Raw genomic sequence first — 26,364 nt, 5'->3', positions numbered from 1 at the left:
AGTTTTAAGCCGGCAGAAGTCTAAGTTTCTGAGTCCGAGAATCTGACTGTAAATCTCAGCTGAGTGATCTCATGCAAGTTCTTAAACTCTCCCAGCCTTGCTGCTACCCCCAGATAAGGAATCTGTTCTCGCCGGGTGGTGGTAAGGATTAAATGGGAACATCTGCAGAACACTCAACACAGCTGGCACAAAAAGGTTCACTTGTAAATGTGCTGTTGGCACGTTTAATTTCAAATGCTAGCTTTCCATTTGTCAGTAGTGAGAATAAGTGGAATTTGGGGCCGTATGCACTAAACTGCTTCCTTACTAAAATAATATTGTAGGGGCACCTGGGTGGCTCAGTCGGTTAAGCGTCTGGCTTTGGCTCAGGTCACGATCTCACAGTTTGTGGGTTCGAGCCCCGCGTTGGGCTCTGTGCTGATGGCTCAGAGCCTGGAGCCTGCTTCAGATTCTGTGTCTCCCTCTCTCTGCTCCTCCCCTGCTTATACTCTATCTCTCTCTCAAAAATAAACATTAAAAAAAATTAAAATGATCTTGTATATTGGTAATTTAGCATGTAGGATTGGACTGAACTGAATGAAAAAATCATATCTTTATAGTACAGACATTTAAGGAAGTGTCTCTTCAAATATACGTATTTAGAAGTATATCTTCCTAATGTTCAGGCAGAAGAAGAATTGCATTCATTATGACAATTTGCATCCTTAGTCGACTTCCATCTGTAATTGTTGAGTTCATTTTCTTGTATTCTGATCATTTATGTTGCTTTTAATAGGTTTGAATTTTTTAGTGTTTTAGAATTTCTAACATGACTGAGGATAAAGTCTCTTCTGCAGATACCTGTACTTAAGTATAATTCTCCTTAAGTCAGTGGCTCTCAGAGTTAGCATGCATGAAGGCTTCTACCCTAGAGTTTCTGATTACTAGTAAGTCCCCAGGTGAAGCCCATGCTGCTGGTGGTCCGGGAACCACATTTTGCAAACTGCTATCTTAAACCGGCAAACTCAACCATTGGCTCAATGATTTACTGTTCAAGAAAGAACGATCTATATTTGCCCTCTAATTTTCACACTGAATTACTATTGATAATGCTAGAAATGTTGCTATGAAATGTTCTTGGGGGAGGAAATAATTTGCAAACTGTCAACTTTCCAGCTTCAATCGCTTATTATTGATGCCTTCCATGATAAAGGATTTCAGAAAATAAAAGACTATTTTCAAGAGAGAGCAAGCCACAGTCCTCAAAAATACAATCATCTTGTATTCTACCATCTTCACAGGTCAATAACTAAGGCAAGTAAGTTGTTTTGTGGGTGGAACAACAATGTGTAGTTATTTGTAAGTCTTCCCCCCCCCCCCCCATTGAGCTATAATTGACGAACATTATGTAAGTCTAAGCTGTATGGTACAATGACTAGGCTTGTTGTGGTAATCATTTTATAATGCATGTAACATCCGTCATCTCCTGTAGATACAAAATAAGATTAAATTTCCTTGTGATGAGGGGCACCTGGCTGGCTCAGTCAGAAAAGGGGTTGTCAGTTCTAGCCCCACGTTGGGTGGCGAGATAACTTAAGTAAAATTTAAAAATCGCCTTGTGATGAGAACGCTTAGGATCTGTTCCCTTAACTTGCATTGTAAGGCTTTATCTTTGTGTGGTCTAATACCCAGGAACTGGATAAAAATGAATTTCAGTATGTTTCGCTGTTGCTGAAATGTATTCAGCGATTCTGCATTGATGGGGTCAAAGAAGATGAGCCTTTGCTAATTCAGCAGGGACTGATCCCAAAGATAAGTGTCCTGTTTTGATCTTGTGTGGCTTTGGGTAATTTAAATTGGTGTGAAACCCGTTATCTAGTTTGGTGTTTTCTGTTCCTTTGAAATCAAATTTGAGCCGAAATTGATAATGATGTGCGTACTGCCTGTATCCATCAAAAAGTCTGCATAGGCTTCCTGATGTATGTGCTGGGCAGGGCACTTGGGGAGTGTGCAGGAATGAGTCGGTCGTACTCTCTACTCCCCTTGACAAGCCAGTTGCTGTAATAACATGTTTAAATTGGTGAACTGAACTTGGAAATACAGGATGAGCAGGGACTAAGCTATTCTCCATCCCCCCCAACCCCCCACCAAAGGCTCTATAACTATTTTAATAGAATTAGTGACCACATTGGACCCGGATAAAGGATCAAATACTTCCCCTCGCCATAGCCCACTTTTCCAACTTCAGAGATCTCTGTTGAGTCTGAAAACACAAAGAGCAAACACATTTTTTTGTTCGTTCTAAGTCCTGCAGTTGTGAAATTTTATCCTGGTTCTTAGGGGTTAACCAGCGGGTACTATTATGAGTGCCTTTATATTATTATGTTGCTGGAAGCAACACAGACTAGGAAATCTCTTGGTGCCTCTCCCTTGTTTTATGAGATGAGATTCTGCAGCTGTTAGGTGTTTGATTTGTTGGTGAGGAGGTAAGGGAAGGTAGAGGGGCAAGAGGGTGATCTGGCTGGCTCTAAAATCTTTGGTTTTTTTTTTTTTCTCCCACCCCCCGGACTCTAGTACCTGAAGTTTATTAAAGCCAGATTGGCTCAGGGAGATTGCTCTGTTTTTTGTTTTTTGTTTTTTTCTTTACTGTAAATTCTCTCTGTGGGAGGGAATAAAGATCTCTTGGTGGAGACCAAGTAAAGACCAGGCTTTCCTTAACTCCTCTCAGGGACTTTAAAAGCGCTTGGGGGGGGGGGGGTAGATCTAAGGATTATGCTTAGGCACATTGTATATATTTCATTTTGCATGTAGTGCTACCTAATTCCCTCCTACACTTACCAGTGCAGATAACAGGAAATGGGGAAAAGGAGGTAAAACTTGAAAGGAAATGGAGCAGGATGTCCCACGGGTAACTTGGAACCACGGGCCGATGGGTTTTTTTTTTGGGGGGGGGTGGGCGGTGGAGGGGAGGCAGGGGGATGAGTTAAGATCTACCCCAACCTGAATTTCCTACTTAGGTTTTAAAATACCCTTCCAAGATTTAAAGAGTCCAATCAAATAAGTCTCCACTGGAGTTTTTGAAATCTGAATTCCAGTGGAATATGGAAATTTCTAATTGGTGATGGAAATTTCTGAACCGTAACTTAGACACATTCTAAAGCATGTTTTGTTTCATGTAGGTGTTGGTCAAGGAAAATGCATTGGTATTATCAAAGGGGCTGGGATACTAGATTCTGTACTTCTAAAGCCAATTATGTTTGCAGGTCAGCACAAAATATACCGGGAAGTTATTTCTCTAGAATAAGAATTTCCCATGGAAAGGAACATGTTTAGTCCTGTACCCTAGGATCCAGGAGGATTAAGCAACTTGTTCTATACCGTGTGCATAATGAATACTAGCTATTACCTCTGTAAATAACCATTTTTGTCTTGTGTTTCTGGTAATCACACAGCTGTGGGGGCAACTGGGGAATCTGTTAGACCATGTATGATCATGGCACATAATGGGTCCAGAGAGTGACTTCTGGTAGCAAGTCTCAATCAAATACTGTGGCGTTTCCTTCACATCTCTTTACCTATATTCAGTGTATTTTGTGGGCTTGGGAGGGGGATACGATTTGGGTTGGTAAGTGAAGTGGTGACAAAAAGGTACTTAAAAGCATAAAATTCTGCCTATGAATATAGAAAGGGGGAAATGTGGCATTAGCGGTGAATTTCATTGTATAGAGGGACATTTTTCAGGCTATCAGAGAAAAGTTTGCCCCAGCAGATGGATGATTCAGTTTAATGCAAATCTTTGCTTGATGTGAGATAAAAGGAGCATCGCTGGGAGCACAGCAGTGGCCCTCCAACCTGGCTGTACGTTAGAATCACCTGGAAAGCTTTAACGAGCACTGTCTGTGTCCCACCACCAGCAATTCTGAATTCCGGGGTCTGTGAGGGGTCCCAGGCATCAGGGCGTTTCAAAGCCTCCCAGGTTTTCCTAATGTGCGGTCAAGGTTGGGACCTGATTGCTATGTCCATGGTCCCCAGCTGGGGGTGCTTTGGGTTCTTGGCTGCCAAGTGGACGAAGTTTCCAAGGCCTCACTCCTGTAAGCGTTTTTGATCACAAACTCCTCCTATTCCATGTTCAGTTGAGGATTTCAAACTATGCCCACAGGATTTTGTTGTTGTTTTTTTTTCTAAGCAAAAAAAAAAAAAAAAAAAAAAAGTGGTCCAAAGATGGCCTTCACTTTTTTGAATCAATGTTGTAGGAGTTTATCTTAAATCCTACCAATCCTAGCAGCTTAATATGAACTTGCATATACGTTCCTGTAGAAAAACAAATCTCCAATTGGCTGGACGCTTTTGGCAAAAGAAAGGCTTGAGGCATAGTTACTGTATGAACGTACTTCTCTAGCACGTTCCGAATTCTGCACCTCCTTTGATAGTATGTTTTCTACAGTTTTCAAGACCAGAATTGCTCCTGTGTGGGGAGGCTCATTTATCTCTTAATCTTTAATCACTAGCCCCCATATATGACTTCCTGGCATCCCTCTTGGCCAAATCTCCAACTCTGGCTGGTATCTGAGAGCTTCTTAGCGCAACACTGTAACAATAGGTCTTCATTCTGGAGAGTTCTAGACGGAGGTCTTAGAGCCAGGTCGAATCAAAATGTCCTAGAAAAGTCTTAAACTATTTTGCTCTAGTTTTTACTGGAATTATGAGACGGTATTGAATAAGGCATAGAAGTTTGAGTCTTAGACGGTTGAAACTGTGTTTCTTCTCTTGTGTACATGGTTTCCTGGTTTGAAAGAACAATAGAATTTCTGACCGTGGCAGATCCAGTGTCTGACCCATCCCTGATTAATGTGATAGAAGACTTCTTTGACACAGCCTTGGTAAGGATGGGGGTGGATTCATCACTGAACAGATACCATTGGTAATTTGCAGGAATCTTCAAGTTATTTATAAAACTTGTGTTTTCTTAGATGTGGGTTTTACCAAGACTCCTATTTAGTATTTAGAATATTATATGAAATTGGGGCACCTGGGTGGCTCAGTTGGTTAAGCATCCAACTTCAGCTCAGGTCACAATCTCACCCTCCATGAGTTTGAGCCCCTGGTCGGGCTCTGTGCTGACAGCCTGCTTCCGACTCTGTGTCTCCCGTCTCTGACCCTCCCCCCTTCATGCTCTGTCTTTCTCTGTCTCAAAAATAAACAATAAAAAAATAAAATATTATATGAAATAGAAACTAACCAATGCTATGGAAGAAAAATGATTTATTTTCATATATACATTATTCACCTGTTTAAGGATGATATGCTGATTTTAATAGTGCCTGAAGGTCAAATAGGATTTCTCTAAACTTTTTAAAAAATTTTTTAATGTTGTATTCATTTTCTGAGAGAGAGAGAGAGAGAGAGAGAGAACAGGGGAGGAGAGGGGCAGAGAGAGAGAGAGAATCCGAAGCAGGCTCCACGGCCCAAAGCCTGATGTGGGGCTCGAACTCGGTAACCATGAGATCATGACCTGAGCTATAGTCAGACATTTAACTGACTCCGCCACCCAGGGGCCCCGGATTTCTCTAAACTTTTAAGTTTATTTATTTTGAGAGAGTGCGAGCACACAAGTGGGGGAGGGGCAGAGGGAGAGGGAGGTGACAGACGATCGGAAGCAGGCTCTGCACTGACAGCGGAGACCCTGATGCAGGGCTTGGGCTCATGAACCTTGAGATCATAACCTGAGCCGAAATCAAGAGTCAGACACTTAACCAACTGAGCCATCCAGGCGCCCCTAAACTTTTTTCTACTGTATTTAAAGTCAAGTCCTGCCTGTTAGAGAAATATCGGCATTAATGGATTAAAGTTATAGTTGATAATGCTTCTGAAACATAATATAAGCCTTTTCTTTTTTTACTAGGTTATTTCCAGAAGTAGTAGTAAAGGTAAGTATATTATTTGCCACTGATTGACTATCTTTCATTAGTAAAATATTCTGGCATACAGTAAGTAAATATTTGCCTAAATGACATATAAAAGTACAATAAGTTTAAGTACATGGATGTATTGACCATCTAATGGTAGCCATATTGCAATGCAGAGATTTTGTTGTAAAGTATGTCTCTGCCTTTTATTTAGTTTTAAATATTTTAAATACCTACTTTTAATAGAAATACAGCTGACATAATTTCAGGTGTACAACATAGTGATTTGACAGTCACGTACCTTATTTGATGCTCTCTGTGATGAGTATAGTTGCTCTGGCGTCCTACACCATTATTGTAATATTATTGAGGATCTCCTCCAGACCGAGAAGGTACTCTAAGACCAAAAAACAAAGCAAACCACTCCATCCTGTTTACACAGTTTTATTCAGAGTAACTTACCAGGGGGGACTGGGCGGACAAAAGATCGCTGAGCTATGTGGCTATTATCCGCCAAGGCCGGACCTTAATCCCCAGCTTCTATAGGGTGAGGGGCATGGTGGTGTGGTCACAGGGTGGTTATCTGAAGTGGGGTCTTCTGTGCGCCACTTCAGGGAAGGTCAGAGAAAGACAATCTCCTCAGGGCATGCAACTCGTAGCCTTGAGTGAGGTCATGGTGTAGATGTGGACAAGATGGAGGCCAGAGATGGAATTAGTGTTGTCAGCACTTTTACAAAGCTGTGCTTGTGACACTCTGTCACTTGTAACTGGGAGTTTGTAACTCTCAATCCCCTTTATTTTGTCTGCCTCCCCACTTTGCCTTCCCAACTCCCCTCCCTTCTGGCGACCACCCGTTTATTCTTTGTACTTGAGTCTTTTTGCTTGTTTGTTTCTTCATTTGTTTGTTTGTTTTTTAGATTCCACATAGAAGTGAAATCCTACAGTACTTGTCTTTCTCTGACTTATTTCACTTAGCATAATATGCTCTAGATCCATCCATGTTGTTGTAAATGGCAAGATCTCCTTTTTAGATGAGTAATATTCCATAGTGTGTATCATACCATTTTTATCCATTCATCTACTGTTGGACACTTGAGTTGCTTCCTGATCTTGGCTCTTATAAATAATCCTGCTATAAACATAGAGGTGCGTGTATCTTTTCAAATTAGTGTTCTAATTTTTTTTTTTTTTTTTTTTTTGAGTAAAGACCTAGTAGTGAAATTACTGGACCATACGGTATTCCTGTTTTTAGGTTGTTTTTTTTTTTTGAGGAATCTTCATACTGTTTTCCACAGTGGTTTCACCAATTTACATTTTCACCAATCATACACAAGGGTTCCCTTCTCTCCACATCCCCAGGAACATCCACATTGGATATTCTTGCCTCCTTGGGTGTAGATTGACTAGATAAGCATGGGTTTATCCTGCGTTTTCTCTTCTGTTCCATTGCTCTATGTATCTATTTCTTGTGCTTGTATCACACAGCTTTGATTACTGTAGCTTTGTGATATAGTTTGAAACCTGGAAGCATGATGCCTCCATCTTTGTTCTTCTTTCTCAAGATTGCTTTGGCTGTTTGGGGTCTTTCTTTGGTCCCATACAAATTTTAAGACTTTTTTTTCTAGTTCTGTGAAAAATACCACTGGTATTTTGATAGGAATTGCATTGAAGTTTTAGATCACTTTGCATAGTATGAACATTTTAACAATATTTTTTCAATTATATCTTTCTACTTATTTGTGTCTTCAGTTTTTTTCATTTATGTCTTAGTTTTCAGAGTACAGGTCTATCGCCTTAGTTAAATTAATTCCTAGGTATTTAAAAAAATGGAAATTATAAATAGGATTGTTTTCTCAATTTGTGTTTTCTTCTAGTTCATTATTAGTGTATAGGAACAATTTTCTGTATATTGATTTTTTTTTTTTAGCCTGAAAATTTACAAATTCATTTTTTCTAATATGTTTTCTGATTTCCAGTTTCTTTCTGCCGTTTATTAAAAAAGTAATTCCAGGGGCGCCTGGGTGGCTCAGTTGGTTGAGCATCCGACTTTGGCTCAGGTCATGATCTCGCGGTTTGTGAGTTGGAGCCCCACGTCAGGCTCTGTGCTGACAGCTCAGAGCCTGGAGCCTGCTTCGGATTCTGTGTCTCCCTCTCCCTCTGCCCCTCCCCTGTTCATGCTCTGACTCTGTCTTTCAATAATAAATAAATGCTAAAAAAATTTTTTTAAAAAAGTAATTCCAGTATAGTTAACGTATTAGTTTCAATAGATTAGTACAATATAGTGATTCAACAATTTTATACGTGACTTAATGTTCATCATGATAAGTGTGCCCCTACTCCACTTATTTCACCCATTCCCCCACCCACCTCCTCTCTGGTATCCATCTGCTTGTTCTTACAGTTACCAGTTCATTATCTGGGTTTGTCTTTTCCTCCCTTGTTTGTTTCTTAAATTCCACATATGAGTGAGGTCATCGGGTATTTGTCTGTCTTTCTCTGACTTATTTTGCTTAGCATTATGCTCTGTAGATCCATCCATGTTGTTGCAAATGGTAAGACTTCTTTCTTATGGCTGAGTAATATTCCACTGTATATATGCCATGTCTTTATCCATTTATCTATTGATGGACACAGGCTATTTCTATTAAGTGGTTATTGTAAATAATGCTACTGTAAACATAGGGGTGTATATATCCTTTCAAATTAGTGGGTTTTTTGGATTCTTTGGGTAAATACCTAGGTAGTGTGATTACTGGATCATAGGGTAGTTCTATTTTTAATTTTTTGAGGAATCTCCATACTATGTTCCACAGTGGCTATACCAGTCTGTATTCACCAATAGGGCAAGAGAGTTCCTTTTTCTCCACATCCTTACCAACACTTGTTTTGTGCTAAGTTTAGCCATTCTGACGGGTGTGAGGTGATAGTGTATTATGGTGCTGATTTGCATTTCCCTAATGAGTGATGTTGAGCGTCTTTTAATGTGTCGGTTGGCCATCTGTATGTTGTCTTAGGAGAAATGTCTGTTCATGTCTTCCTACTTTTTTAATTGAATCATTTCTTTGGTGTTCAAATTCTCCATATATTTTAGACACTAACCCTTGTTGGGGATAGGTCATTTACAAGTGTCTTCTCCCATTCAGTAGGTTGTCTTATAGTTTCATTGGTTGTTTCCTTCACTGTGCAGAACCTTTTTATTCTGATGGAAGTCCCAGCAGTTTATTTTTGCTTTTATTTCCCTTGCCTCAGAAGATCTGTTTAGAAAAATGTTATGGCTGACATCAGAGACCTTACCACCTGTGCTCTCTTCTAGGGTTTTAATGGTTTCAGGTCTCACATTTAGGTCTTGAGGCCATTGAGTTTATTTTTGTATATGGTGAAAGTGGTCTAGTTTCATTCTTTTGCATATGGCTGTCCAGTTTCCCCAATACCATTTGTTACTAGACTGTCTTTTTCCCATTGCATATTCTTATCTCCTTCGTTAAAGATTAAATAACTTTATAATCATGGATTTGTTTCTATGTTTTCTATTCTGTTGATCTATAGGTCTATTTTTGTGCCAGTACCATACTGATTTGTTTACTACAGCTTTGTAGTATAACTTGAAAACTGGGATTGTGATACATCCAGCTTTTCCTTTTTCAAGATTGCTTTAGCTATTTGGGGTCTTCTGTGGTTACCTACACATTTTAAGATTGTTCTAGTTCTGTGAGAAATGCTGTAGATATTTTGATAGGGATTGCATTAAATGTTTAGATAGCTTTGGATACTATGGACATTTAAAACATGTTCTTCCAATCCATGAACATGGACTATCTTTTCATTTGTGTCATCTTCAATTTTTTTCGTTGGTGTTCAGAGTACAGGTCTTTTACCTCTTAGGAATAAACTTAACCAATTTTTTTTTGGTACAATTGTCGACGGGATTGTTTTCTTCCTTTTTGTCACCTCATTATGAGTATATAGAAATGCAATGTATTTCTGTATGCTGACTTTTGTATCCTGTGACTTTACTGAATTCATTTATCCATTCTAGTTTTTTGGCGGAGTCTTTAGGGGGTTTTCCAATATATAGATAGCATCATGTCATCTGCAAATAGAGTTTTAGTTCTTCCTTACCAGTCTGGATGCCTTTTATTTCTTTATGCTGTCTGATTGCTGTGGCTAGGACTTCCAATACTATGTTGAATAAAAGTGGTGAGAGTGGACATCCTTGTCTTGTTTCTGACTTTTAGGGAAAAAGCTCTCAGTTTTCCCCATTGAGTGGGATCAGTGTATCCCAGGAATAAATCTTACTTGATCAGGGTGAATGATTTTTTTTTTTTTTAAGTATCCTTGGATTCTGTTTGCTAGTATTTTGAAGATTTTTGTGTCTGTGTTCATCAGTGCTACTGGCCTGTAGTTCACCTTTTTGTTTGTTTATCATTGTCTGGTTTTGGTGTCAGGGTAATGTTGACCTCTGGGGATGAATTTGGAAGTTTTCCTTCCTCTTCTAATTTTTGGAATAGTTTGAGAAGAATAGGTATTAACTATCCCTTAAATGCTTGGTAGATTCCCCTGTGAGGCCATCCGGGCCTGGAATTTTGTTTGTTGGTAATTGTTTGATCACTGATTCAATTTCCTTGCTGGTAATCTGTTAAGTTTTCTATTTCTTCCTGATTCAGTTTTGGAAAGTTATGTTTCTAGGAATCGATCCATTTCTTCCAGGTAGTTCAATTTGTTGGCATATTATTTTCCATAATTTCTTATAATAATTTGTATTTTTGTGGTATTCTTTCATTTGTGATTTTATTTAGGTCCTTTTCATTTATTTGGATGAGTCTAGCTAGAGATTTATCAATTTTGTTCTTTTCGAAGAACGAGATCCTGGTTTCAATCTGTTCTATTGGTTTTTTTTATTTGTTTGTTTTGGTTTGTTTCAGTTTGTTTTATTTCTGCTCTGATCTTTACTATTTCCTTCCTTCTACTGGTTCTTGGTGTTTTTATTTTCCCCTAGCTCTGTCATTTGTTTGAGATTCTTCTTGAGGTAGGCCTGTATTGCTAGAAACTTCCCTCTTAGAAGAGCTTTTGCTGCATCCCAAAGATTTTGGACCATTGTTTTCACTTTCCTTTGTCTTTTATTTCTTCTTTAATTTATTGACCCATTCATTGTTGAGTAGCACATTATTTAACTTCCATGTATTCTCTTTCCAGATTTTTTTGTGGCTGATTTCTAGTTTCATAGTGTTGTGTTCAGAAAAGATGTATGGTATGATTTCAGTCTCTTTTGTATTTGTTGTTTTGTGGCCTAATATGTGATCTATTCTGGAGTATGTTCCATGTGTACTTGAAAAGAATGTGTATTCCGTTTTAGGACCGAATATTCTGAATATATATATCCGTTAAGTCCATCTTAAAGCTACTCTTTCCTTGTTAATTCAAAGTGTCATTCAAAGCTACTCTTTCCTTGTTAATTTTCTGTTTTGATGATCTGTCCATTGATGTAAGTGGGGCATTAAGTCCCCTACTATTGCATTACTATTGATTCTTTTATGTTTTCTATGGATTGCTTTATGTATTTGGGTGCTTCTATGTTGAATATATAAATATTTACAATTGTTATAAAGGAGACCATCCAACAAGGAGACAAGATTATAAGGTGTCCTTCTTTGTCTCTTGTTATAGTCTTTATTTTAAAGTCTATCTTTTCCTATACAAGTATCGGCACCCTGGCTTTCTTTTCACATCCATTTGCATGATAAATGTTTCTCCATCCCCTCACTTTCAATCTGCAGGTGTCTTTAGGTCTGAAATGAGTCTCTTGTAGACCGCATATAGATGGGTCTTGTTGTTTTTGTTTTTGTCTTTTTTTCCATTCTATCACCCTGTGCCTTTTCATTGGAGTGTGTTGTCCATTTACATTCGAAGTAATTGATAGGTATGTATTTATTGCCATTTTGTTGCTTGCTTTATGGTGTTTTTTGTAGTTTTCCTGTGTTCCTTTCTTCTGTTCTCACAATTAGTTGGCTTTCTTTAGTGATACACTTAGGCCAAAATAAAGAGAAAGGAATCTATCTATTTCTAGCTTTTGACTTGTGGGTTCCATTAATTTTGTGTATAACATCTTTGTCATATAGTGGTCTATTTTAAGTTGATGGTTGCTCAATTTTGAACCCATTCTTTATTCCTCTTCCTGCAATCCATGTTTTAGATATGAGTCCTACTTTACATCCTTTTATTTTGTAAGTCCCTTGACTGATTTTTACAGATACACTTATTTTTACTGTTTTTCTGTTTCCTCCTTTTATTACTCCTAGTTGTTGCTTTCTATTCAGAGTCCCCTTTATCATTTCTTGTAGGGAAGATTTAGTGGTCATTAACTCCTTAACTTTTGTTTGGGCAAACTCTTTATCTCTCATTCTATTCTGAATGCTAGCCTTGCTGGGTAGAGTATTGTTGGCTGCAAATTTTATCCTTCAGCACTTTGAATATATCCTACCACTCTTTTCTGGCCTGCAAAATTTCTGCTGAAAGATCAGCTTATAGCCTTATGGGTTGTTTTTTTTTTTTAAATATGTAACTGTTTTCACTTGTTGCTTTAAAAATTCTCTTGATCATTACTTTTTTTTTTTTTTTTTTTTTTTTTTGCCATTTTGATTATTATAGGTCTTGGTATAAATCTCCTCGGGTTAATTTTCTTGGGAGCTCTCTGTGCCTCCTGGATCTGGATCTGTTTCCTGCCCCAGATTGGGGAAATTTTCAGCTATTGTTTCTTCAAATAGGTTTTCTGCCCCCTTTCCTCTCTTCTTCTTCTGGGATTCCTATAATATGAATGTTAATGTTTGATGGAGTTGATGAGTTCCCTCAATCTGTCTATTCTCATTTTGCATAACTTTCTCACCTGCTCTGCTTGACTACTCTCCATTGCTCTGTCCTCCAGCTCACTAATTCACTCCCCTCCTTTCTCTAGCCTGCTGTTTTTTCCATCTAGTGTATTTTCAATTTCATTTATTGTGTTCATCTCTGATTGGTTCTTTATCTCTTTGTTAAGGGCCTCCCTGATGTCCTCCATTCTTAAGTGCATGGGGTATCTTTATGATGGCGACTTTAAATTCTCTATCAGGCATATTATTTATATTCATTTTGCTTATGTCTCTTGCTGTGGTTTTTCCTGTTCTTTCATTTGGAACATTCCTTGGTCCCCTCATTTTGTCCAATTCTGTGTCTGTTTCTCTGTGTTAGGAAAGTCCGCTATGTCTTCTGATCTTGAAAGTAATGGCCTTGTGAAGAAAAGGTCCTGTATTGCCTTGCAGTGCAGTGTCCCCTGTTTACCAGAACCTGATGCTTCAGGGATTGTCACTGTATGTGTTGTGTGTGGCCTGCTGTTGTGTCCTGTCTACTTTTTCCTTCGGTACAGTTATCTGCAGAGGCTCTCTTTGTCTGTTGTGGGTGGTGTTTTGTACCCCGCCAGGATGGGTCCTGCAGTTTTAACCAGGTGTGTGCCAAATTACTTATGAAATGAGACTAGCGGCTGCTGCTGGGACCTGGGTGGCCTGGACAGATCCATAAAGTGTGCAAAGTGGGCAGGGTGTGCAATTTCAACAAGATGTGCCTCCAGCTTCTGCCGGGCTCCCCACCACCACCACCAGGACCAAGGCCCCACAAAACATTTAGGTTGGGAGTCATGGTGTTGGCAAGATTTGTGCCAATCTTTTGTGGGAGGGGACCTGCAACATTGGGACTGAGGCAAGCCTGGCAGGGGACAGGGTGTGGTGTAAACAAGTTAGGTAGTGAATGCTGGTGCTGTGCTGGTTCCTTCAGGTAGCTGTGTGTTTATTCTGGGGGGGGGGAGGTGTGGGAGTGGAGGAGGAAGATGGTGCCTTCCAGCTCCTTTATGCCTGGAGAGACCCTCATCAACCCCTGCCATTCCAGGACATGCTCCAAAATAAATAAACTACTCTTTCCCATATTTCTCAGGAGTTTTTCAAACTGCTACTTTTATGCTATAACTCCACGGACTGTTTGTACTGTCTCCTTAAGGGTGGAGACTCAGCTTTCTAGGGCCTTCCAGGCTCTCTCAGAACAGAGTCCACTGGTTTTTATAACTCCAGGCTTTAAGTCCCACTGGTCGTAAGGCTCACAAAATTTATCCCCTTTGCTCCCAAAGCCAGTTGTTATGGGGACTTGTCTTCCTGGTGTGGGATCCCTAGCGAGACAGTATGTTTCTCTCTCCTCTCTACTTCCGGCCCCCCGCCCCAATGTGGATGGCTGTGATCTGTTTTGTTTCCCACTGCCTCTTTGCCCTTCCCACCCTCTTCAGTAAGGCCTCTTCTATACCTTTTACTTATGGTGTTTGTTGTGCCAGTCTTTGGGTGGTTTTCTGGATTATCTATGCTGTTGAGTATGATCAAGTTGTACTGTGGGATGAGGTCGCCTTAGGGTTCTGTTACTCTGCCATCTTCTCCGTGATGGAAATAGTCCATTTACATTTAATGTAATTTGAGAGGGATGTGTTGGCATTTTGTTCGTTGTTTTCGGGTTGTTTTGGTAGCTCTGTTTCTTCTGGCTTCTTTCCTTGTAGTTTGAAGGCTTTCTCTAGAGTTACCCATACATAAAAAAGAGAAAGGAACCCAAGTGTATCTGTTAGAGGTTTTTGATTTCTGTTTACCATTAGGTTTATGTCATTTTGTGTGTATAGCAGTCTTTATTAAGTTGACAGTCACTTAAGTTTGAATGCATTCTAAAGCACTAAATTTTTACTCCCCCACCCCTGTTTTATGTGTATGATGTCATATTTTTGTCTTGCATATCCTTGACTGTTTTTTGAGATATGACAAACTTTATTACTTCTGTGTGTGAACTTCCATGCTGGCTTTATAAGTGATGAATATACTACCTTAATAAAAGGTCTGTTTTTACCTGTGACTTTTTTCCTGTTGTAATTTGCTTTTAGTTCTAGCCTTTCTTTTCCACTAAAATAATTCCCTGTAATTCTTGTAAGGCTGGTTTAGGGGTGATGAACACATTTAGCTTTTGTTGGTCTAGGAAACCCCTTTTCTATTCTGAATGATAACATTGCGAGGTAGAGTATTCTTGGTTATAATTTCTTTTTCATATCATCACTTTGAATGTATCATCCCTTTCCCTGCTGGCCCACAAAGTTTCTGCTAAAAAAAAATAAGCTGATAGCCTCATGTGGTTTCCCTTGTATGTAGTTGTTTTCCTTTACTGCTTTCCGAATTCTTATTTTTGCTATTTTTAGTTATTATGTGTCTTGGTGTAGACCTCCTTGAGTTCATCTTGTTAGGAGTTTCCTGTGCTTCCTGGATCTAGATGTCGGTTTTCTTCCCCAGTTTAGGGAACTTTCCATTTATTTCTTCAAATAAGTTTTCTGCCCCTTTCTTCTCTCCTTCTGAGATCCCAATAATGTGACTGCTACTACGCTTGATGAGTTCCCTTACCTATTTTCTTTTTTTTTTTTTTTTTTACTTTTTGCTGTTCAGCTTGGCTCTTTTCCATTACCTTGTTTTCCAGATCCATGAGCTGTTCTCTTGTCTCCTCTAATATGCTGCTGATTCCTTCGAGTGGTTTTTTTAAATCTTGTTTTGTTTTTCCAGTCACTGGATCCTTCATCTCTGACTGTTTTATATTTTCTGTCTTTTGCTGACCTTCTCCCTGAGTTCATCCACTCTTCTCTCAAGTCCAGTGAGTATCTTTGTGACCATTGCTTAGAATTCTTTAGTGCTTATCTGTTTCTTCCAGCTCTTGTGTTGTGATTTTTGTCCTGTTCTTTCATTTGGAATACTGACTCATTTCATCTGTTTCTATGTGTTAGGGAAGACCGCTACATCTCCTCCTGACGAAAGTAGTTGCTTTGTGTAGAAGAGGTTCAGTGGTTCCCTGTAGGGCTGTGTCCCTTGGTCATCAGAACCAAACAATCCAGGGGTGTCTCCTAGACAACCCTACGAGTGATGGGCTGAGTTACTATTGTGTCTAGCTGTGTTTGCTTGTAGCCCGGTCAGTGGCAACGACCCATTTTGCCTACCGTGGGCACACTGGGCAGGGTTTGGTCCATGCCGTGATAAGGGGCCTGTGCAAGGCCGCTGGGCTCCTAGATCGGCAGGATCAGCGGTCAGGCTAGCTGTCGGCAATTAGCCTCTCTGTGTGGGTCTATCAGATGACTGGGCTTTCTCCCCATGTGGCTCACAGGGCTTTTATTGGTGGATGGGCTGACAGTCAGACTAGGTATCTGCAATCAGTGTCCTTGCTGCAGGCACACCTAATGGCAGGGCTTTCTTTCTGCGTGACCAGCTGAACAGTTTAGCTGCTGGAAACGGGGGTGAACTGGTGTGCGAGATTATCTCCTCTTCTCCCCAGGGCAGTACACACTTTGGAGTGGTGCTGGTCCCTACCAGGGCTGCCTGCCTGGTGTCGGGGCAGGACCCACTTTGTAGGGATGGCTGCTGAGGCAGGCGGGTTGGATGGAGCAGGTCTGTAAGGGAGCTTTGGGGGTGGGGCATGGGGTGCTAGCAAGATTGAGAGGGTCGCTGCTGGCTCCCATACGTGTCCAGCTGTGTAAGCTGGGAGTGGGGAGAGAAATGGTGCCCACCGGCATTTTTATTCTTGGAGAAATTTCCTAAAGATACCTGCCCCTCTACCACACATTCTGAGATTAGTAAGTAAGTCTCTTCAACATATAGTCCCCTCCCCCCAGGTGCTTTTCACACTGTTGTGTCTCAGGCCAGGTTATTTATTATGCTGGCTCTTTGAGGGTGGGGCCTCTCTTTCCTGCGCTTTGAAGTTTTTTGTGACAAGATGCTTCCTAAATTTTTGTTTGCTGAAGTAAGCACTTTTTTGAAAGTCCCTCTTCTGCTACCTGATGGCAGTGCCCCCTCCTTCCTTTTTTGTAGTGCTGCATTTGTCAGTTTCTCTTTACTATTTAAAGGAAAAGATTGACATCTGGTATTTGCTAATTAACCTGGTACATAAAGGTCTTTAGGATCCCTGCTGTCCATCTGAAATCTCAAGTTTTAAGCTGGCAGGCAAGTTGTTGGCTCAGCCATTAGCGAAATTTCTGGTTCCCAAAGATCATCTAGCAGTATCCATCTGGCTTTTTTTTTTTTTTTTTTTAATTTTTGAGAGAGAGAGCACGCGCGAGAGCGGGCAAGTGCATGAGCGAGCTGGGGAAGGGCAGAGAGAGACAGACAGAATCTATGACAGTTTCAGGCTCTCAGCTGTCAGCATAGAGCCTGACGCGGAGCTCGAACCCACAAACTGTGAGATCACCACCTGAGCCGAGCCGAAGTCGGACGCTCAACTGCTCAACCAACTGAGCCACCCAGACACCCCTGGTTTTTGTTTTTGTTTGTTTGTTTTTTGGTTTTTGTGGGTTTTTTTTTGTTTTTTTGTTTTTTTGTTTTTTTGATGAAAGAGGAATCTCTTCTCTATTTTCTGGTTTGGGTTCCTATAGTTTCATGAATTATATGGGGGTTGAGTATATTACCTATGATAATACATACATCAAAATTGCACGTTCGAACCTATCAAAGTAATGCTATCACCTTACCATAAATTTTTGCACTTATCAGAAGCTTGTAAACTACCACCATCATTTTATATCTTAATGTGCATAAATGAAATCGCAAATCTAGTTTAATAAGCATGAAGGATAACCACATACTCCTTTTACTATGTACTGACATAAATAGCTGTTGAAATTTCTATGATTATGCTATTTCATAGAGGCCAACATTTTATTAAAAACCTTCTGTTTGAATAAGATATTACACATATCTATTTTTTTAAAATGCACAAACGTAAGCAACAACAGAAAACTGTTGTTTTCTGTACAAGGAGCTTCTCCTTGTATATTTGTCCCTCAGTCTGGACCAAAAAAAGTAGCTTTGCTTGAGATAGGATAATCCCACACAGTCACACTTCGTGGATGCTCCTGTTTTGCTGAATGAGAGTCTATGCGATGCCAGTGCGTTTTGTCCAGGTTTTATTGCCCAGGCTGTTTTAATTCCTAACATGTTTACTGCCCTCACGGCTTTTCCAGTCTTTGCCTCTTCCTGTCGTGTGGGAGTCTCCTTATTTGTCTTAGCGTCAGTTTGATTCTTTTAAAATTGTGATTTCAGGAAAAATTCAGATGCTGAGTTCCTTCATATTTACCTTAGGATTTCTGGTGACAGAAAAGACTGTAAGTCATTTGATTCAACAGGAGGTGAGTTGCGAGTAACAAATCAGTTGTTAACCGTTGCTCTAGAGACCTTAGAGAAGGTTGTGCCCAGCTCTCCATGTTTGTGTCTTCCCGTGAATACTTTCTCCAACTCCAAACAGGCTCTGAAGACTTTGAACTCCATTTTGCATGCTGTGCCTCGGGAAGAGAGAAAACAGCTCCCCTTGTTGGAAGGCCCATGTCGTCTTATGTAAGTGGGGTTGTACTTGATGATGGAATGACGGAAGGGCAAAACCTCTCTGGATTGTACTACCTCAACCTTTGTTCTCCTTAGACTTGACGACTTCATTGCTTCTTTTCAGTAAATGCTTTGTGCACCTACCCTATATCAGGCACTATGCTAAGTAGTGAAGGAGGACTGGACTTTGCTAGGCTTTTCTTTTTTAGTAATATGTCTATCAGGTTTGTGAGCTGAAGTGCTTTCTTGGGGTATAGACCATTTTTTCCCCACTGTGAATGTGAATTAGTGACTCACGTGTTCAGGGTACAGACTCTGGAGCCAGACTGCGGGGCTTCGAATCCTGGTTTTGCCCCCTTTGTTTGCTCACCTGCAAAGTGGAGCCTTGACTGACTGTTTTTATACAGGTCGAATCAGGCAATCCATTGGAAGTGATGAGCCTATTATCTGGTAAAGAGCAAATGCTCAAAGGCTACCAACTTTGAGCTACGCCAGTAAAGCGTGGGATTTGTATTGTTTTTCAACAATGAAAAAAATCAATGGATTCTTAATTTTTTTGACTCTGTTACAATTCTGTAGTTCTTGGGACATTGACATTTGGGGGTAAGGTTGTACTGTGTGGCTGTGGAAAGGGCAAAACCAGTACCCTATTCGAAAATGTGAACCTGTATCCGTGACCGTGCTAACCACTACTGACCAGCATCACTGACCTCGTGCGGCACACACTCATTCCTGTGACATGCAGCCGTGACTGGTGAGATGAAGGGCAACGAAGTTTGCCATATTGTAGGCCCAAATGAGGTTATCGGTGACCATGAGCCCACCTCTATCACGTTTGTCCGTTAACTAGTGCATGCAGGTTGCAGGGTATCTACTATTTCCTAAAAAAAAAAAAAAAAAAAAAAAAAATTCAACTACATTCGTTTAATCACTATTCTCAGCGATATATTTAGATTTGGAGAACAGCTGACCTGATCCTTTTCTCCTAAGTTTTCAAACTAATCCTATGGTCCCGCCGTATTGTTTGTGCGTGCTAGAGAGTCTGGAATGCTCTGGACTTCAGGTCAAATATAAAGGCTGCAAGCACAAAGCAGTGGTCCTATCTTAAGGCCTCTTTTTAATTTTCTTTTTAATCGATCTGTTTATGAGAAACTGAACTAAAAGATTTCTTGGCCAGTCTATTTAAAACGGGTGTAATTCAGATAAGAAAGATCCACATCATATTTGTTAATATTTAATTAACTGAAATTGTTAAAGGAAGATAAGATATGGGGGTCTATTATAATTCAACCAGTTAACCCTATTACATCTAATAAAGGGGATACATTTGTCAGTTTTTTAATGCTTCTCTATTTTTGAGAGAGAGGAGAGAGAGGCAGGGAATCACAACCAAGCTTCAGGCTGTCAGCTCTGAGCCCGAGGTGGGGCTCAAACTCCCAAGCTGAGATTACCACCTGAGCTGAAATCAAGAGTCGGACACTTAACCGACTGAGCCACCCAGGTGCCCCTCTCCATTTGTCCGTTTTTAAAAGCTCATTAGATGGGGCACCTGGGTGGCTCAGTCGGTTGAGTGTCCGACTTCGGCTCAGGTCATGATCTTGCGGTTCGTGAGTTCAAGCCCCGCATCAGGCTCTGTGCTGATGGCTCAGAGCCTGGAGCCTGTTTCAGATTCTGTGTCTCCCTCTCTCTGACCCTCCCCCATTCATGTTCTGTCTCTCTCTGTCTCAAAAATAAATGTTAAAAAAAAAAACACATTAGAAAGATTTAGTACTTGCTGTACCATTTTTTCCAGGTGTCAACTATATTTTTTAAACAGATTATATAAGAAATATATCCTCACACGTTGATGAGGTGATTATAAAATTGTAGACTCTTAGCATTTGGTAAATCTTCAGACATCATCCAATTGAATTCATTTCACAGAAGGAGGAATAGAAGCTCAGAATCTATAACAACTCTAGCTTCTTTTAAAAAGTGCATTTAAGTCAATATATAAACTGTGTTTCCATAAAAATGTATTCTTGACATTTCAGAAATTTTGATGCTGAATTTGAAATAATTTCAAAAATCTACATCTTGATTTTAAATGTTAATGTCAAAATAGTAAAGTTTTATGTATGTTCATTCACTTCAGTAAAATGTTAATTTATTTAAATGTTTCAGGAAAGACCTTGCAAGGACAATCTTGACTGTGGGTGGTAAGAAGTGTTCAGAATTTTAAATGTTAGAGTATTACATATTGGCCACTTGGGCTTTATGAGCATCTTGGAACTGTGGATAATAAATTTTGGTCAAGTTGAAAATAAGAATTAGCATTGTATTTGTAATTTATTGTGAAAGTTTTACCATGCTGAAAGCCATAAAGAATAATTCACGAATACTCATTTATTCACCAACCAACCAATCTAAGTCAGATTTTCATTTTGCTACATTTACTTAGTCTTTTTTATGTAGAATCAGAGTTCCATGTAAAGCCCCCTGTGTACCTGTCCCTGATCCCATTCTCTCCATTGGTAGAGATAATCCTTGACTTAGATTTGGTTTTCATTCAAAAGTAGGTTCTTATACCTTTATTTTATGGATTCATAAGCAACCTATATTATTTTACAAATTTTAAAAGCATTCTGTAAATGTCTTCGTGTTTTGTATATCCAGCTGCGATGTGACTTTTAAAATTATTTGAAATTGAAACATGTATATTTTTATCAGTTGTGAAATACCACAATTTATCTTGGGCTTTTATTTTGGTAGTAATATTTTTTAAGGCTGTTTGAGGAGCTGCTTCTTAATATTTTAATACTTCTAAAATATAAAATGCAAAGATTTTTTTTTAATTGCTATATGGTAGCTTATTTAGATTTCCTCCTGATGTTTCTTAAATATTGAATTTAAATAATGATCCAGGTTACATTATAAGGCTTATAGCATGCAATGTTAGTCTTTCAGGATGGAATTTCTTACAACAGTGCTAATTTGGAGAACCTTTTTTTGTTTTTTCTTTTGCTTTGTGCCCATCCGGAATGATCTAGGTCTATCATGCTTTTAATCTCTAGATTATGACCAGCAGGTTGCTCTTTCCGAAGCATTATGTAGACTGACCTTGAAAAAATCCAGGGGGGACCTTGTCCATCAGTGGTTTGAAGATGACATCATTGCTGAAGCTTTCAAAGAAATTAAGGATCGAGAATTTGAGACGGTGCGATTCTTGGTCATCAGAATTCCATTTAATCAATGCATCCTCACACTGTTTTCCTGAGCATTGGGCTCAGGGGAGGAGTTTTTCTTCAAATGTGATTAAATTGTCATTCTTAAGCTTCCTGTTCTCCATCTCTGTGAAATGATTTGAGGACCACGTGAACACCAGATTTGTGGGCCAAATCTGGACATACAGATAAGGCTGCTTTATAGGTAACTTATACTGGACACAGAACAATGCGAATAGGATAGATCCAGTTAGGGAAAACATGGAGTAGGGAGCCATTTTAGCGACCCTCAGATGGTGGTCAGAGCTGTAGAAGAAAGAAATGTGCATTTCAGTCTTGCATGGAGCAGCTGGGAAGATGAGGGAAGGCTGAAATTGGCATGGGGTGCTCTACAGTTTCGAGGAATAATAATTTTCAGTGCTTTCCACGCAGTCTGGCTCACCGTGGTTATATCCTTGAGTAGCACAAAAATAGCTCATAGCTTGGCTGCATATTCACCCACATCTTAAAATAGCTAAAATATTTTCCCTCTTCTTTCAAAACACTCTTAAAATGAGGGGTAGGCCCTTGGGGAAAAAGTAAAATTCTTAATAACCATGAAAGCGTTGAACCAAGCCTTTCTAGTCAACACTGCTATGTAATTAGAATTTTATTAAATCTGAACTCTTAAATATATTATTGAAAATACATTTAACTTTGAGCCTGTTGCCAGATACACAGTAGTTGTCTAGCCAGTTTTCCGTTTGACCTAGATGGAAAGCCTATACATAAGCCTCGGGTTCGAGTACTACCTCCCTGGCTTACAAAAATGCATACATCATGTAAGGTAGTTGACTTATGAAGGCTTAGGGTTGTTATCTGTGAAATGGGAATAAAAGCCACCTTAAAATTGTGAGCACTGAATGAGAGAAACCAAAAGTGCCGGGGATGTGGTGGGCATTCAGATGCTAGTTTCCTTTTTCCTCTGTGTCGTTCTCTCCTCTGCAGGGAATTTTTCATGAAAATCGGTCAAAGGTAGTGTTTCGCAAAACCTCTTCCCCACAGAGCCATGCACTTCTTAATTGAGCTACTTTGAGGTCCAGACTTACATTACTGCTGTCTACTTAGTGCTGAATAAATGTATAAAGTGTGAGGATGTACTACAACAGCCAGTCCTTGCTAAGAAAAGGGACAAAAGCCTGGGTCAGTGTCTGTTCAGCTTTAGTATTTTGGAGGCAACAAATTTACCTTTCTACTAGCTTCGGGTCGGGAGAACTTTAAAAAATAATCCTTATTCTCTGAACTTGTATCAGGAAAGAGAAACTAGGAAGGAATAGGCTAGAGAACTCCTTATAAGGAAAAATGGCAGCGGATAACACACCCAGATAAACTCCAAGTTGACAAGTTTATGGATTTGTGGTTGGCTTGAGCTGGGCAGATGTTAGCAAGATGGACGCCCGGTGCGTTAGCGAAACGAATCTAGGTCACTAGTTAAACGTATTTCTCTTTCTCTTAACCCAATGAAATGTAACTGTGCCTATAACTTTTGGAGACTTAAAGCATTCCTCTGCTGAAAATCTGCTGGCTGGGGGTTCCTTCCAGAATTTGGGTCTGAAGCTGCCTCTTTATAACACAAAGTATCGTTTTAATTAACCTGTAATAATGAATCTTGGTGAAACCTCGAGATGTTACTGGGTCCTGGGAGTTTCAAAGCAAACACTAGCTTCTTCATGCTGGCAAAAATAGTATTTAAATAAGACCTCTGTTGTTTTTTTTAATTAAAGTTTGCATTATTTCCTTTGAAGGATGGTAGACGATTTCTCAATCACCTAAACGACAGACTTGGTGATGAAAGAAGGTAAGATATTTCTCTGGGTGTTATTTTATTGACTAGTTGTTTTCTGAAAATGTCTAATACTAAAGAAAAATCTAGGATCTGTTTTATTTCAGGAGAGAATATAGGATACATAACTTATTGATCACTAATGGATTATGCATTGAATAGAAACATCAGAAGATTAGATCCCTTCTCCCTAGTGATTCATTCGTATGTGTTTATCTCTATCAGTATTTGAGCACATTTACTTATAACTTGGAACATTTTTTAACATGTCCAGAAGATTTTATGAAAAGTGACTTCCTGAAGGTTTGAGGCACTGGAGATAAATTTATTTCACAGACAAAGTCCTTGATGAGAATTTTCTGAATTCACTCCTACCATTGGGAATCTTGCCACACAACTGGGCTGAGATCTAGTACCGATAAACCTGATTTATAGACTGCCAGATGGAGATTGGAAACCTACTCATAGTAGTATCCATTTGCAGGCTTGAGACCCTTGTCCATACTTTGTGCTAAGTGACTTAATTGCCCACCCTAGTTACAAATTCTTGTTATAGAACATCTGTAGGTTGTATTGGGGTTCCAGCCACATTTTATTTTGCATTTTAATTGTGAAGTGTTTTGCAGGGTCTATTCCTTCCCATGTATTGCTGCTTTTGCTGATGGGCATGAGGTAAGTTTATCTCTGGGGGCCCTGGGAGTGGTATATAATGTAACCCATGAGTTAGGCCAAACTGCTCTCCCCACACAGAAGGGCTTTTTAGAGAAGGAAGTTTACTTCTAGAGGCCGCAACTCTGAAGTCTTCTTTCTCCTGTATCCTATCCTACCATAACTGGGTTGCATTACTAATACGTTTAAGGACCCTACTGTTACTACTAGATGCAGGAATTTTAGGGTTGCTGCTGTGTTCATGAAGTCAATCAGAGGAATCTGGCCTTATTTTACCCCGTTAGTGAGTACCATTGTTCATGCCTAGATTGTAGGGAAAAGGGCAATTCCCTTTTTTCCATCCAATTGATATTCCCCACTTTATCCACAGAAATTGGGAGCACTCTGTTTTTTCTAGATCATTCTATCTTGTACTTTATAGTCTAAGGGTAAGGTCTCTTTTCACCACCTTCTTTGCTTCCTAAAGGAAAAATATCCACCTATAGCACCTCCATTGGGGATAAAATCTTCAAAGATCTCTGAACCTTGACTCTGTTGATGTTTCCTGGATCTCGTCTTCAAAATATCCTAATTAACCATTTCTTTGTTTTGGGTTCAGAGCCCCTCTCTTGGCCTCTGGGAGCTAAGCCTTTAATGCATGACCATACCACAAGTTTCTCCTCCCTAGGATCTCTCTTCCTGATTTTAGTAGCTTCTTTGATTCCTTTATCTCCATTCTTTTTCTTCCTGGTTATCTGAAGGTTCCAACATCTGCTTGGTGGTTCTTCTATTTTTTTTTTTTTTTTTTTTTTTTTTACTTCTAAATTTTCATCAGTTTCAATCAGGGCCTTAAACTGGGTTCCAGTAACATACATCATAGGTTAAAACTTTCATTCAACTCTATAGGTGTTAAAAAGTAAGCACCTATGATGGAAAGATGTCTAAGAAATGCCATTTTTGGAAAAGCAAGTGGTAGAGTAGTAAGTCTAGTGTTTTTTCCATTGTTAAGGAATGAAAACTCTTTATAGATTTCCTGATTGGTCTAGAAAACAGCTGAGAGGAAATAAAGGCATTGGTAACGTGCCTTCAGAAAGGTACCTATGTGGAAACTGAAAGCCAGAGAAGGACACATACACTGTTTTTCTAAAGGTCATACTGTTTGAAGCTTTTTAAAAAAAAATGTTCTTGTAGTAATCAGTTAAAATGAAGGTAATTTGAACTTAAGTCTTAGCTCTACTTTAATGGATATATTAAGTTGGATAGCAAATAATCACTTATATTTGATCATAATACCTCCTTCTCTAGAAGTTTCCATGCATCTACAGTATGGATTGTTACTGCTCCAACATATGACTATTTTCTCATGATTCTCACGGGGCGGGGGGGGGGGGGGGGGGGACTTGTGTGGATAGAGTCCTCCAGACACATTTAAACATCTTTTAAATGTTAAGCTAAGGATAGTGGTTGTGTCCCCTGCCCCCTGAAGAAATAGCTTAGTTGTATAAAGTTGAGACCTACCTCTCATTTTGCAGAAAAGAGTAAGACCATCAAGACATACTATAATATTAGGGTAGTGTTTTTTCCATGAAGAGCAGAAGTTGTTTTTAGTGGAATAATTTTCATCTGACCCTTTAACATGGTATCTATACAATTTATGCCTTAATTATATATTATAGATGAGAAAACCAAATGATGAAAAACTAGAGAAATTTTGGATTGATTTCAACCTCGGAAGTCAGAGTGTAACTTTTTATATAGACAATACTAAGGTAACTGCATTTGAATCCTATTTAAACCTAAGTGCTTAGAAATTGTTCATATGCAGGTATATTTTGTGCTCATGAATTTACCTTATTTTTTTCCAAGAGTGCTCTGTGGGACTCAGTAAGAATTTTGAAGGAAGCAGTGATTAATTTCAGCATAATAGGTAAGATGATGAATTCTACCCCACATTTAGTTCTGATTCTAGAGCAGACTTTATTCTTTGAGGTGGAAGGGAAATAGTATAGCGTGGTGGAAGGAACACTATGTTCAGGGCCAGGATGCAGAGGTATGGGGTTGGTGACTCTTTCACTCTGTGATTTTAGGATTCAGTTACGTGCCTGGTTTTCTCATTGTAAAAATAGTTACAGTTTTTCAAAACCTTAAAAATAGAATCACCGTATGAGCCAGCAATTTCACTTCTAGGTAACATATCCAGAAGAAATGAAAGCAGGACTTGAGATATTTGCATACCGGTGTTCATTGCAGCATTACTCACAATAGCCAAGAGGTGGAAGCGACCAAAATGTCCATCTACAGATGAATAAAGAAAAGTGTGTGTGTATGTATATATATGATGAAGTACTATTCAGCTTTTAGAAGAAGTCTGACACATGCCACAACATGGATGAACCTTCAGGACAGTATGC

The 26,364-nt window shown here is 39.4% G+C and overlaps 1 protein-coding gene across 1 annotated transcript in view; it reads left to right on the top strand.

The window, feature by feature from the left end:
• SYCP2L (synaptonemal complex protein 2 like) overlaps positions 1 to 26,364 on the top strand; it is a 118,427-nt gene that overhangs the window by 2,806 nt on the left and 89,257 nt on the right. The window contains exons 3-14 of the mRNA XM_060614809.3: positions 1,156 to 1,293; positions 1,672 to 1,791; positions 4,755 to 4,859; positions 5,882 to 5,906; positions 18,002 to 18,087; positions 18,204 to 18,292; positions 20,444 to 20,478; positions 21,334 to 21,476; positions 23,268 to 23,320; positions 23,932 to 23,977; positions 25,630 to 25,722; positions 25,820 to 25,880. Of these exons, the coding sequence (XP_060470792.2) occupies positions 1,156 to 1,293; positions 1,672 to 1,791; positions 4,755 to 4,859; positions 5,882 to 5,906; positions 18,002 to 18,087; positions 18,204 to 18,292; positions 20,444 to 20,478; positions 21,334 to 21,476; positions 23,268 to 23,320; positions 23,932 to 23,977; positions 25,630 to 25,722; positions 25,820 to 25,880 (994 nt within the window). The remainder of the gene's footprint in view (positions 1 to 1,155; positions 1,294 to 1,671; positions 1,792 to 4,754; positions 4,860 to 5,881; positions 5,907 to 18,001; positions 18,088 to 18,203; positions 18,293 to 20,443; positions 20,479 to 21,333; positions 21,477 to 23,267; positions 23,321 to 23,931; positions 23,978 to 25,629; positions 25,723 to 25,819; positions 25,881 to 26,364) is intronic.

This window comes from Panthera onca, chromosome B2, assembly GCF_046562875.1.
Source record: "Panthera onca isolate mPanOnc1 chromosome B2, mPanOnc1 haplotype 2, whole genome shotgun sequence".
Taxonomy (NCBI): domain Eukaryota; kingdom Metazoa; phylum Chordata; class Mammalia; order Carnivora; family Felidae; genus Panthera; species Panthera onca.
Note: the sequence above shows the minus strand (reverse complement) of the source record. Positions and strands in the feature narration are given on the sequence as shown.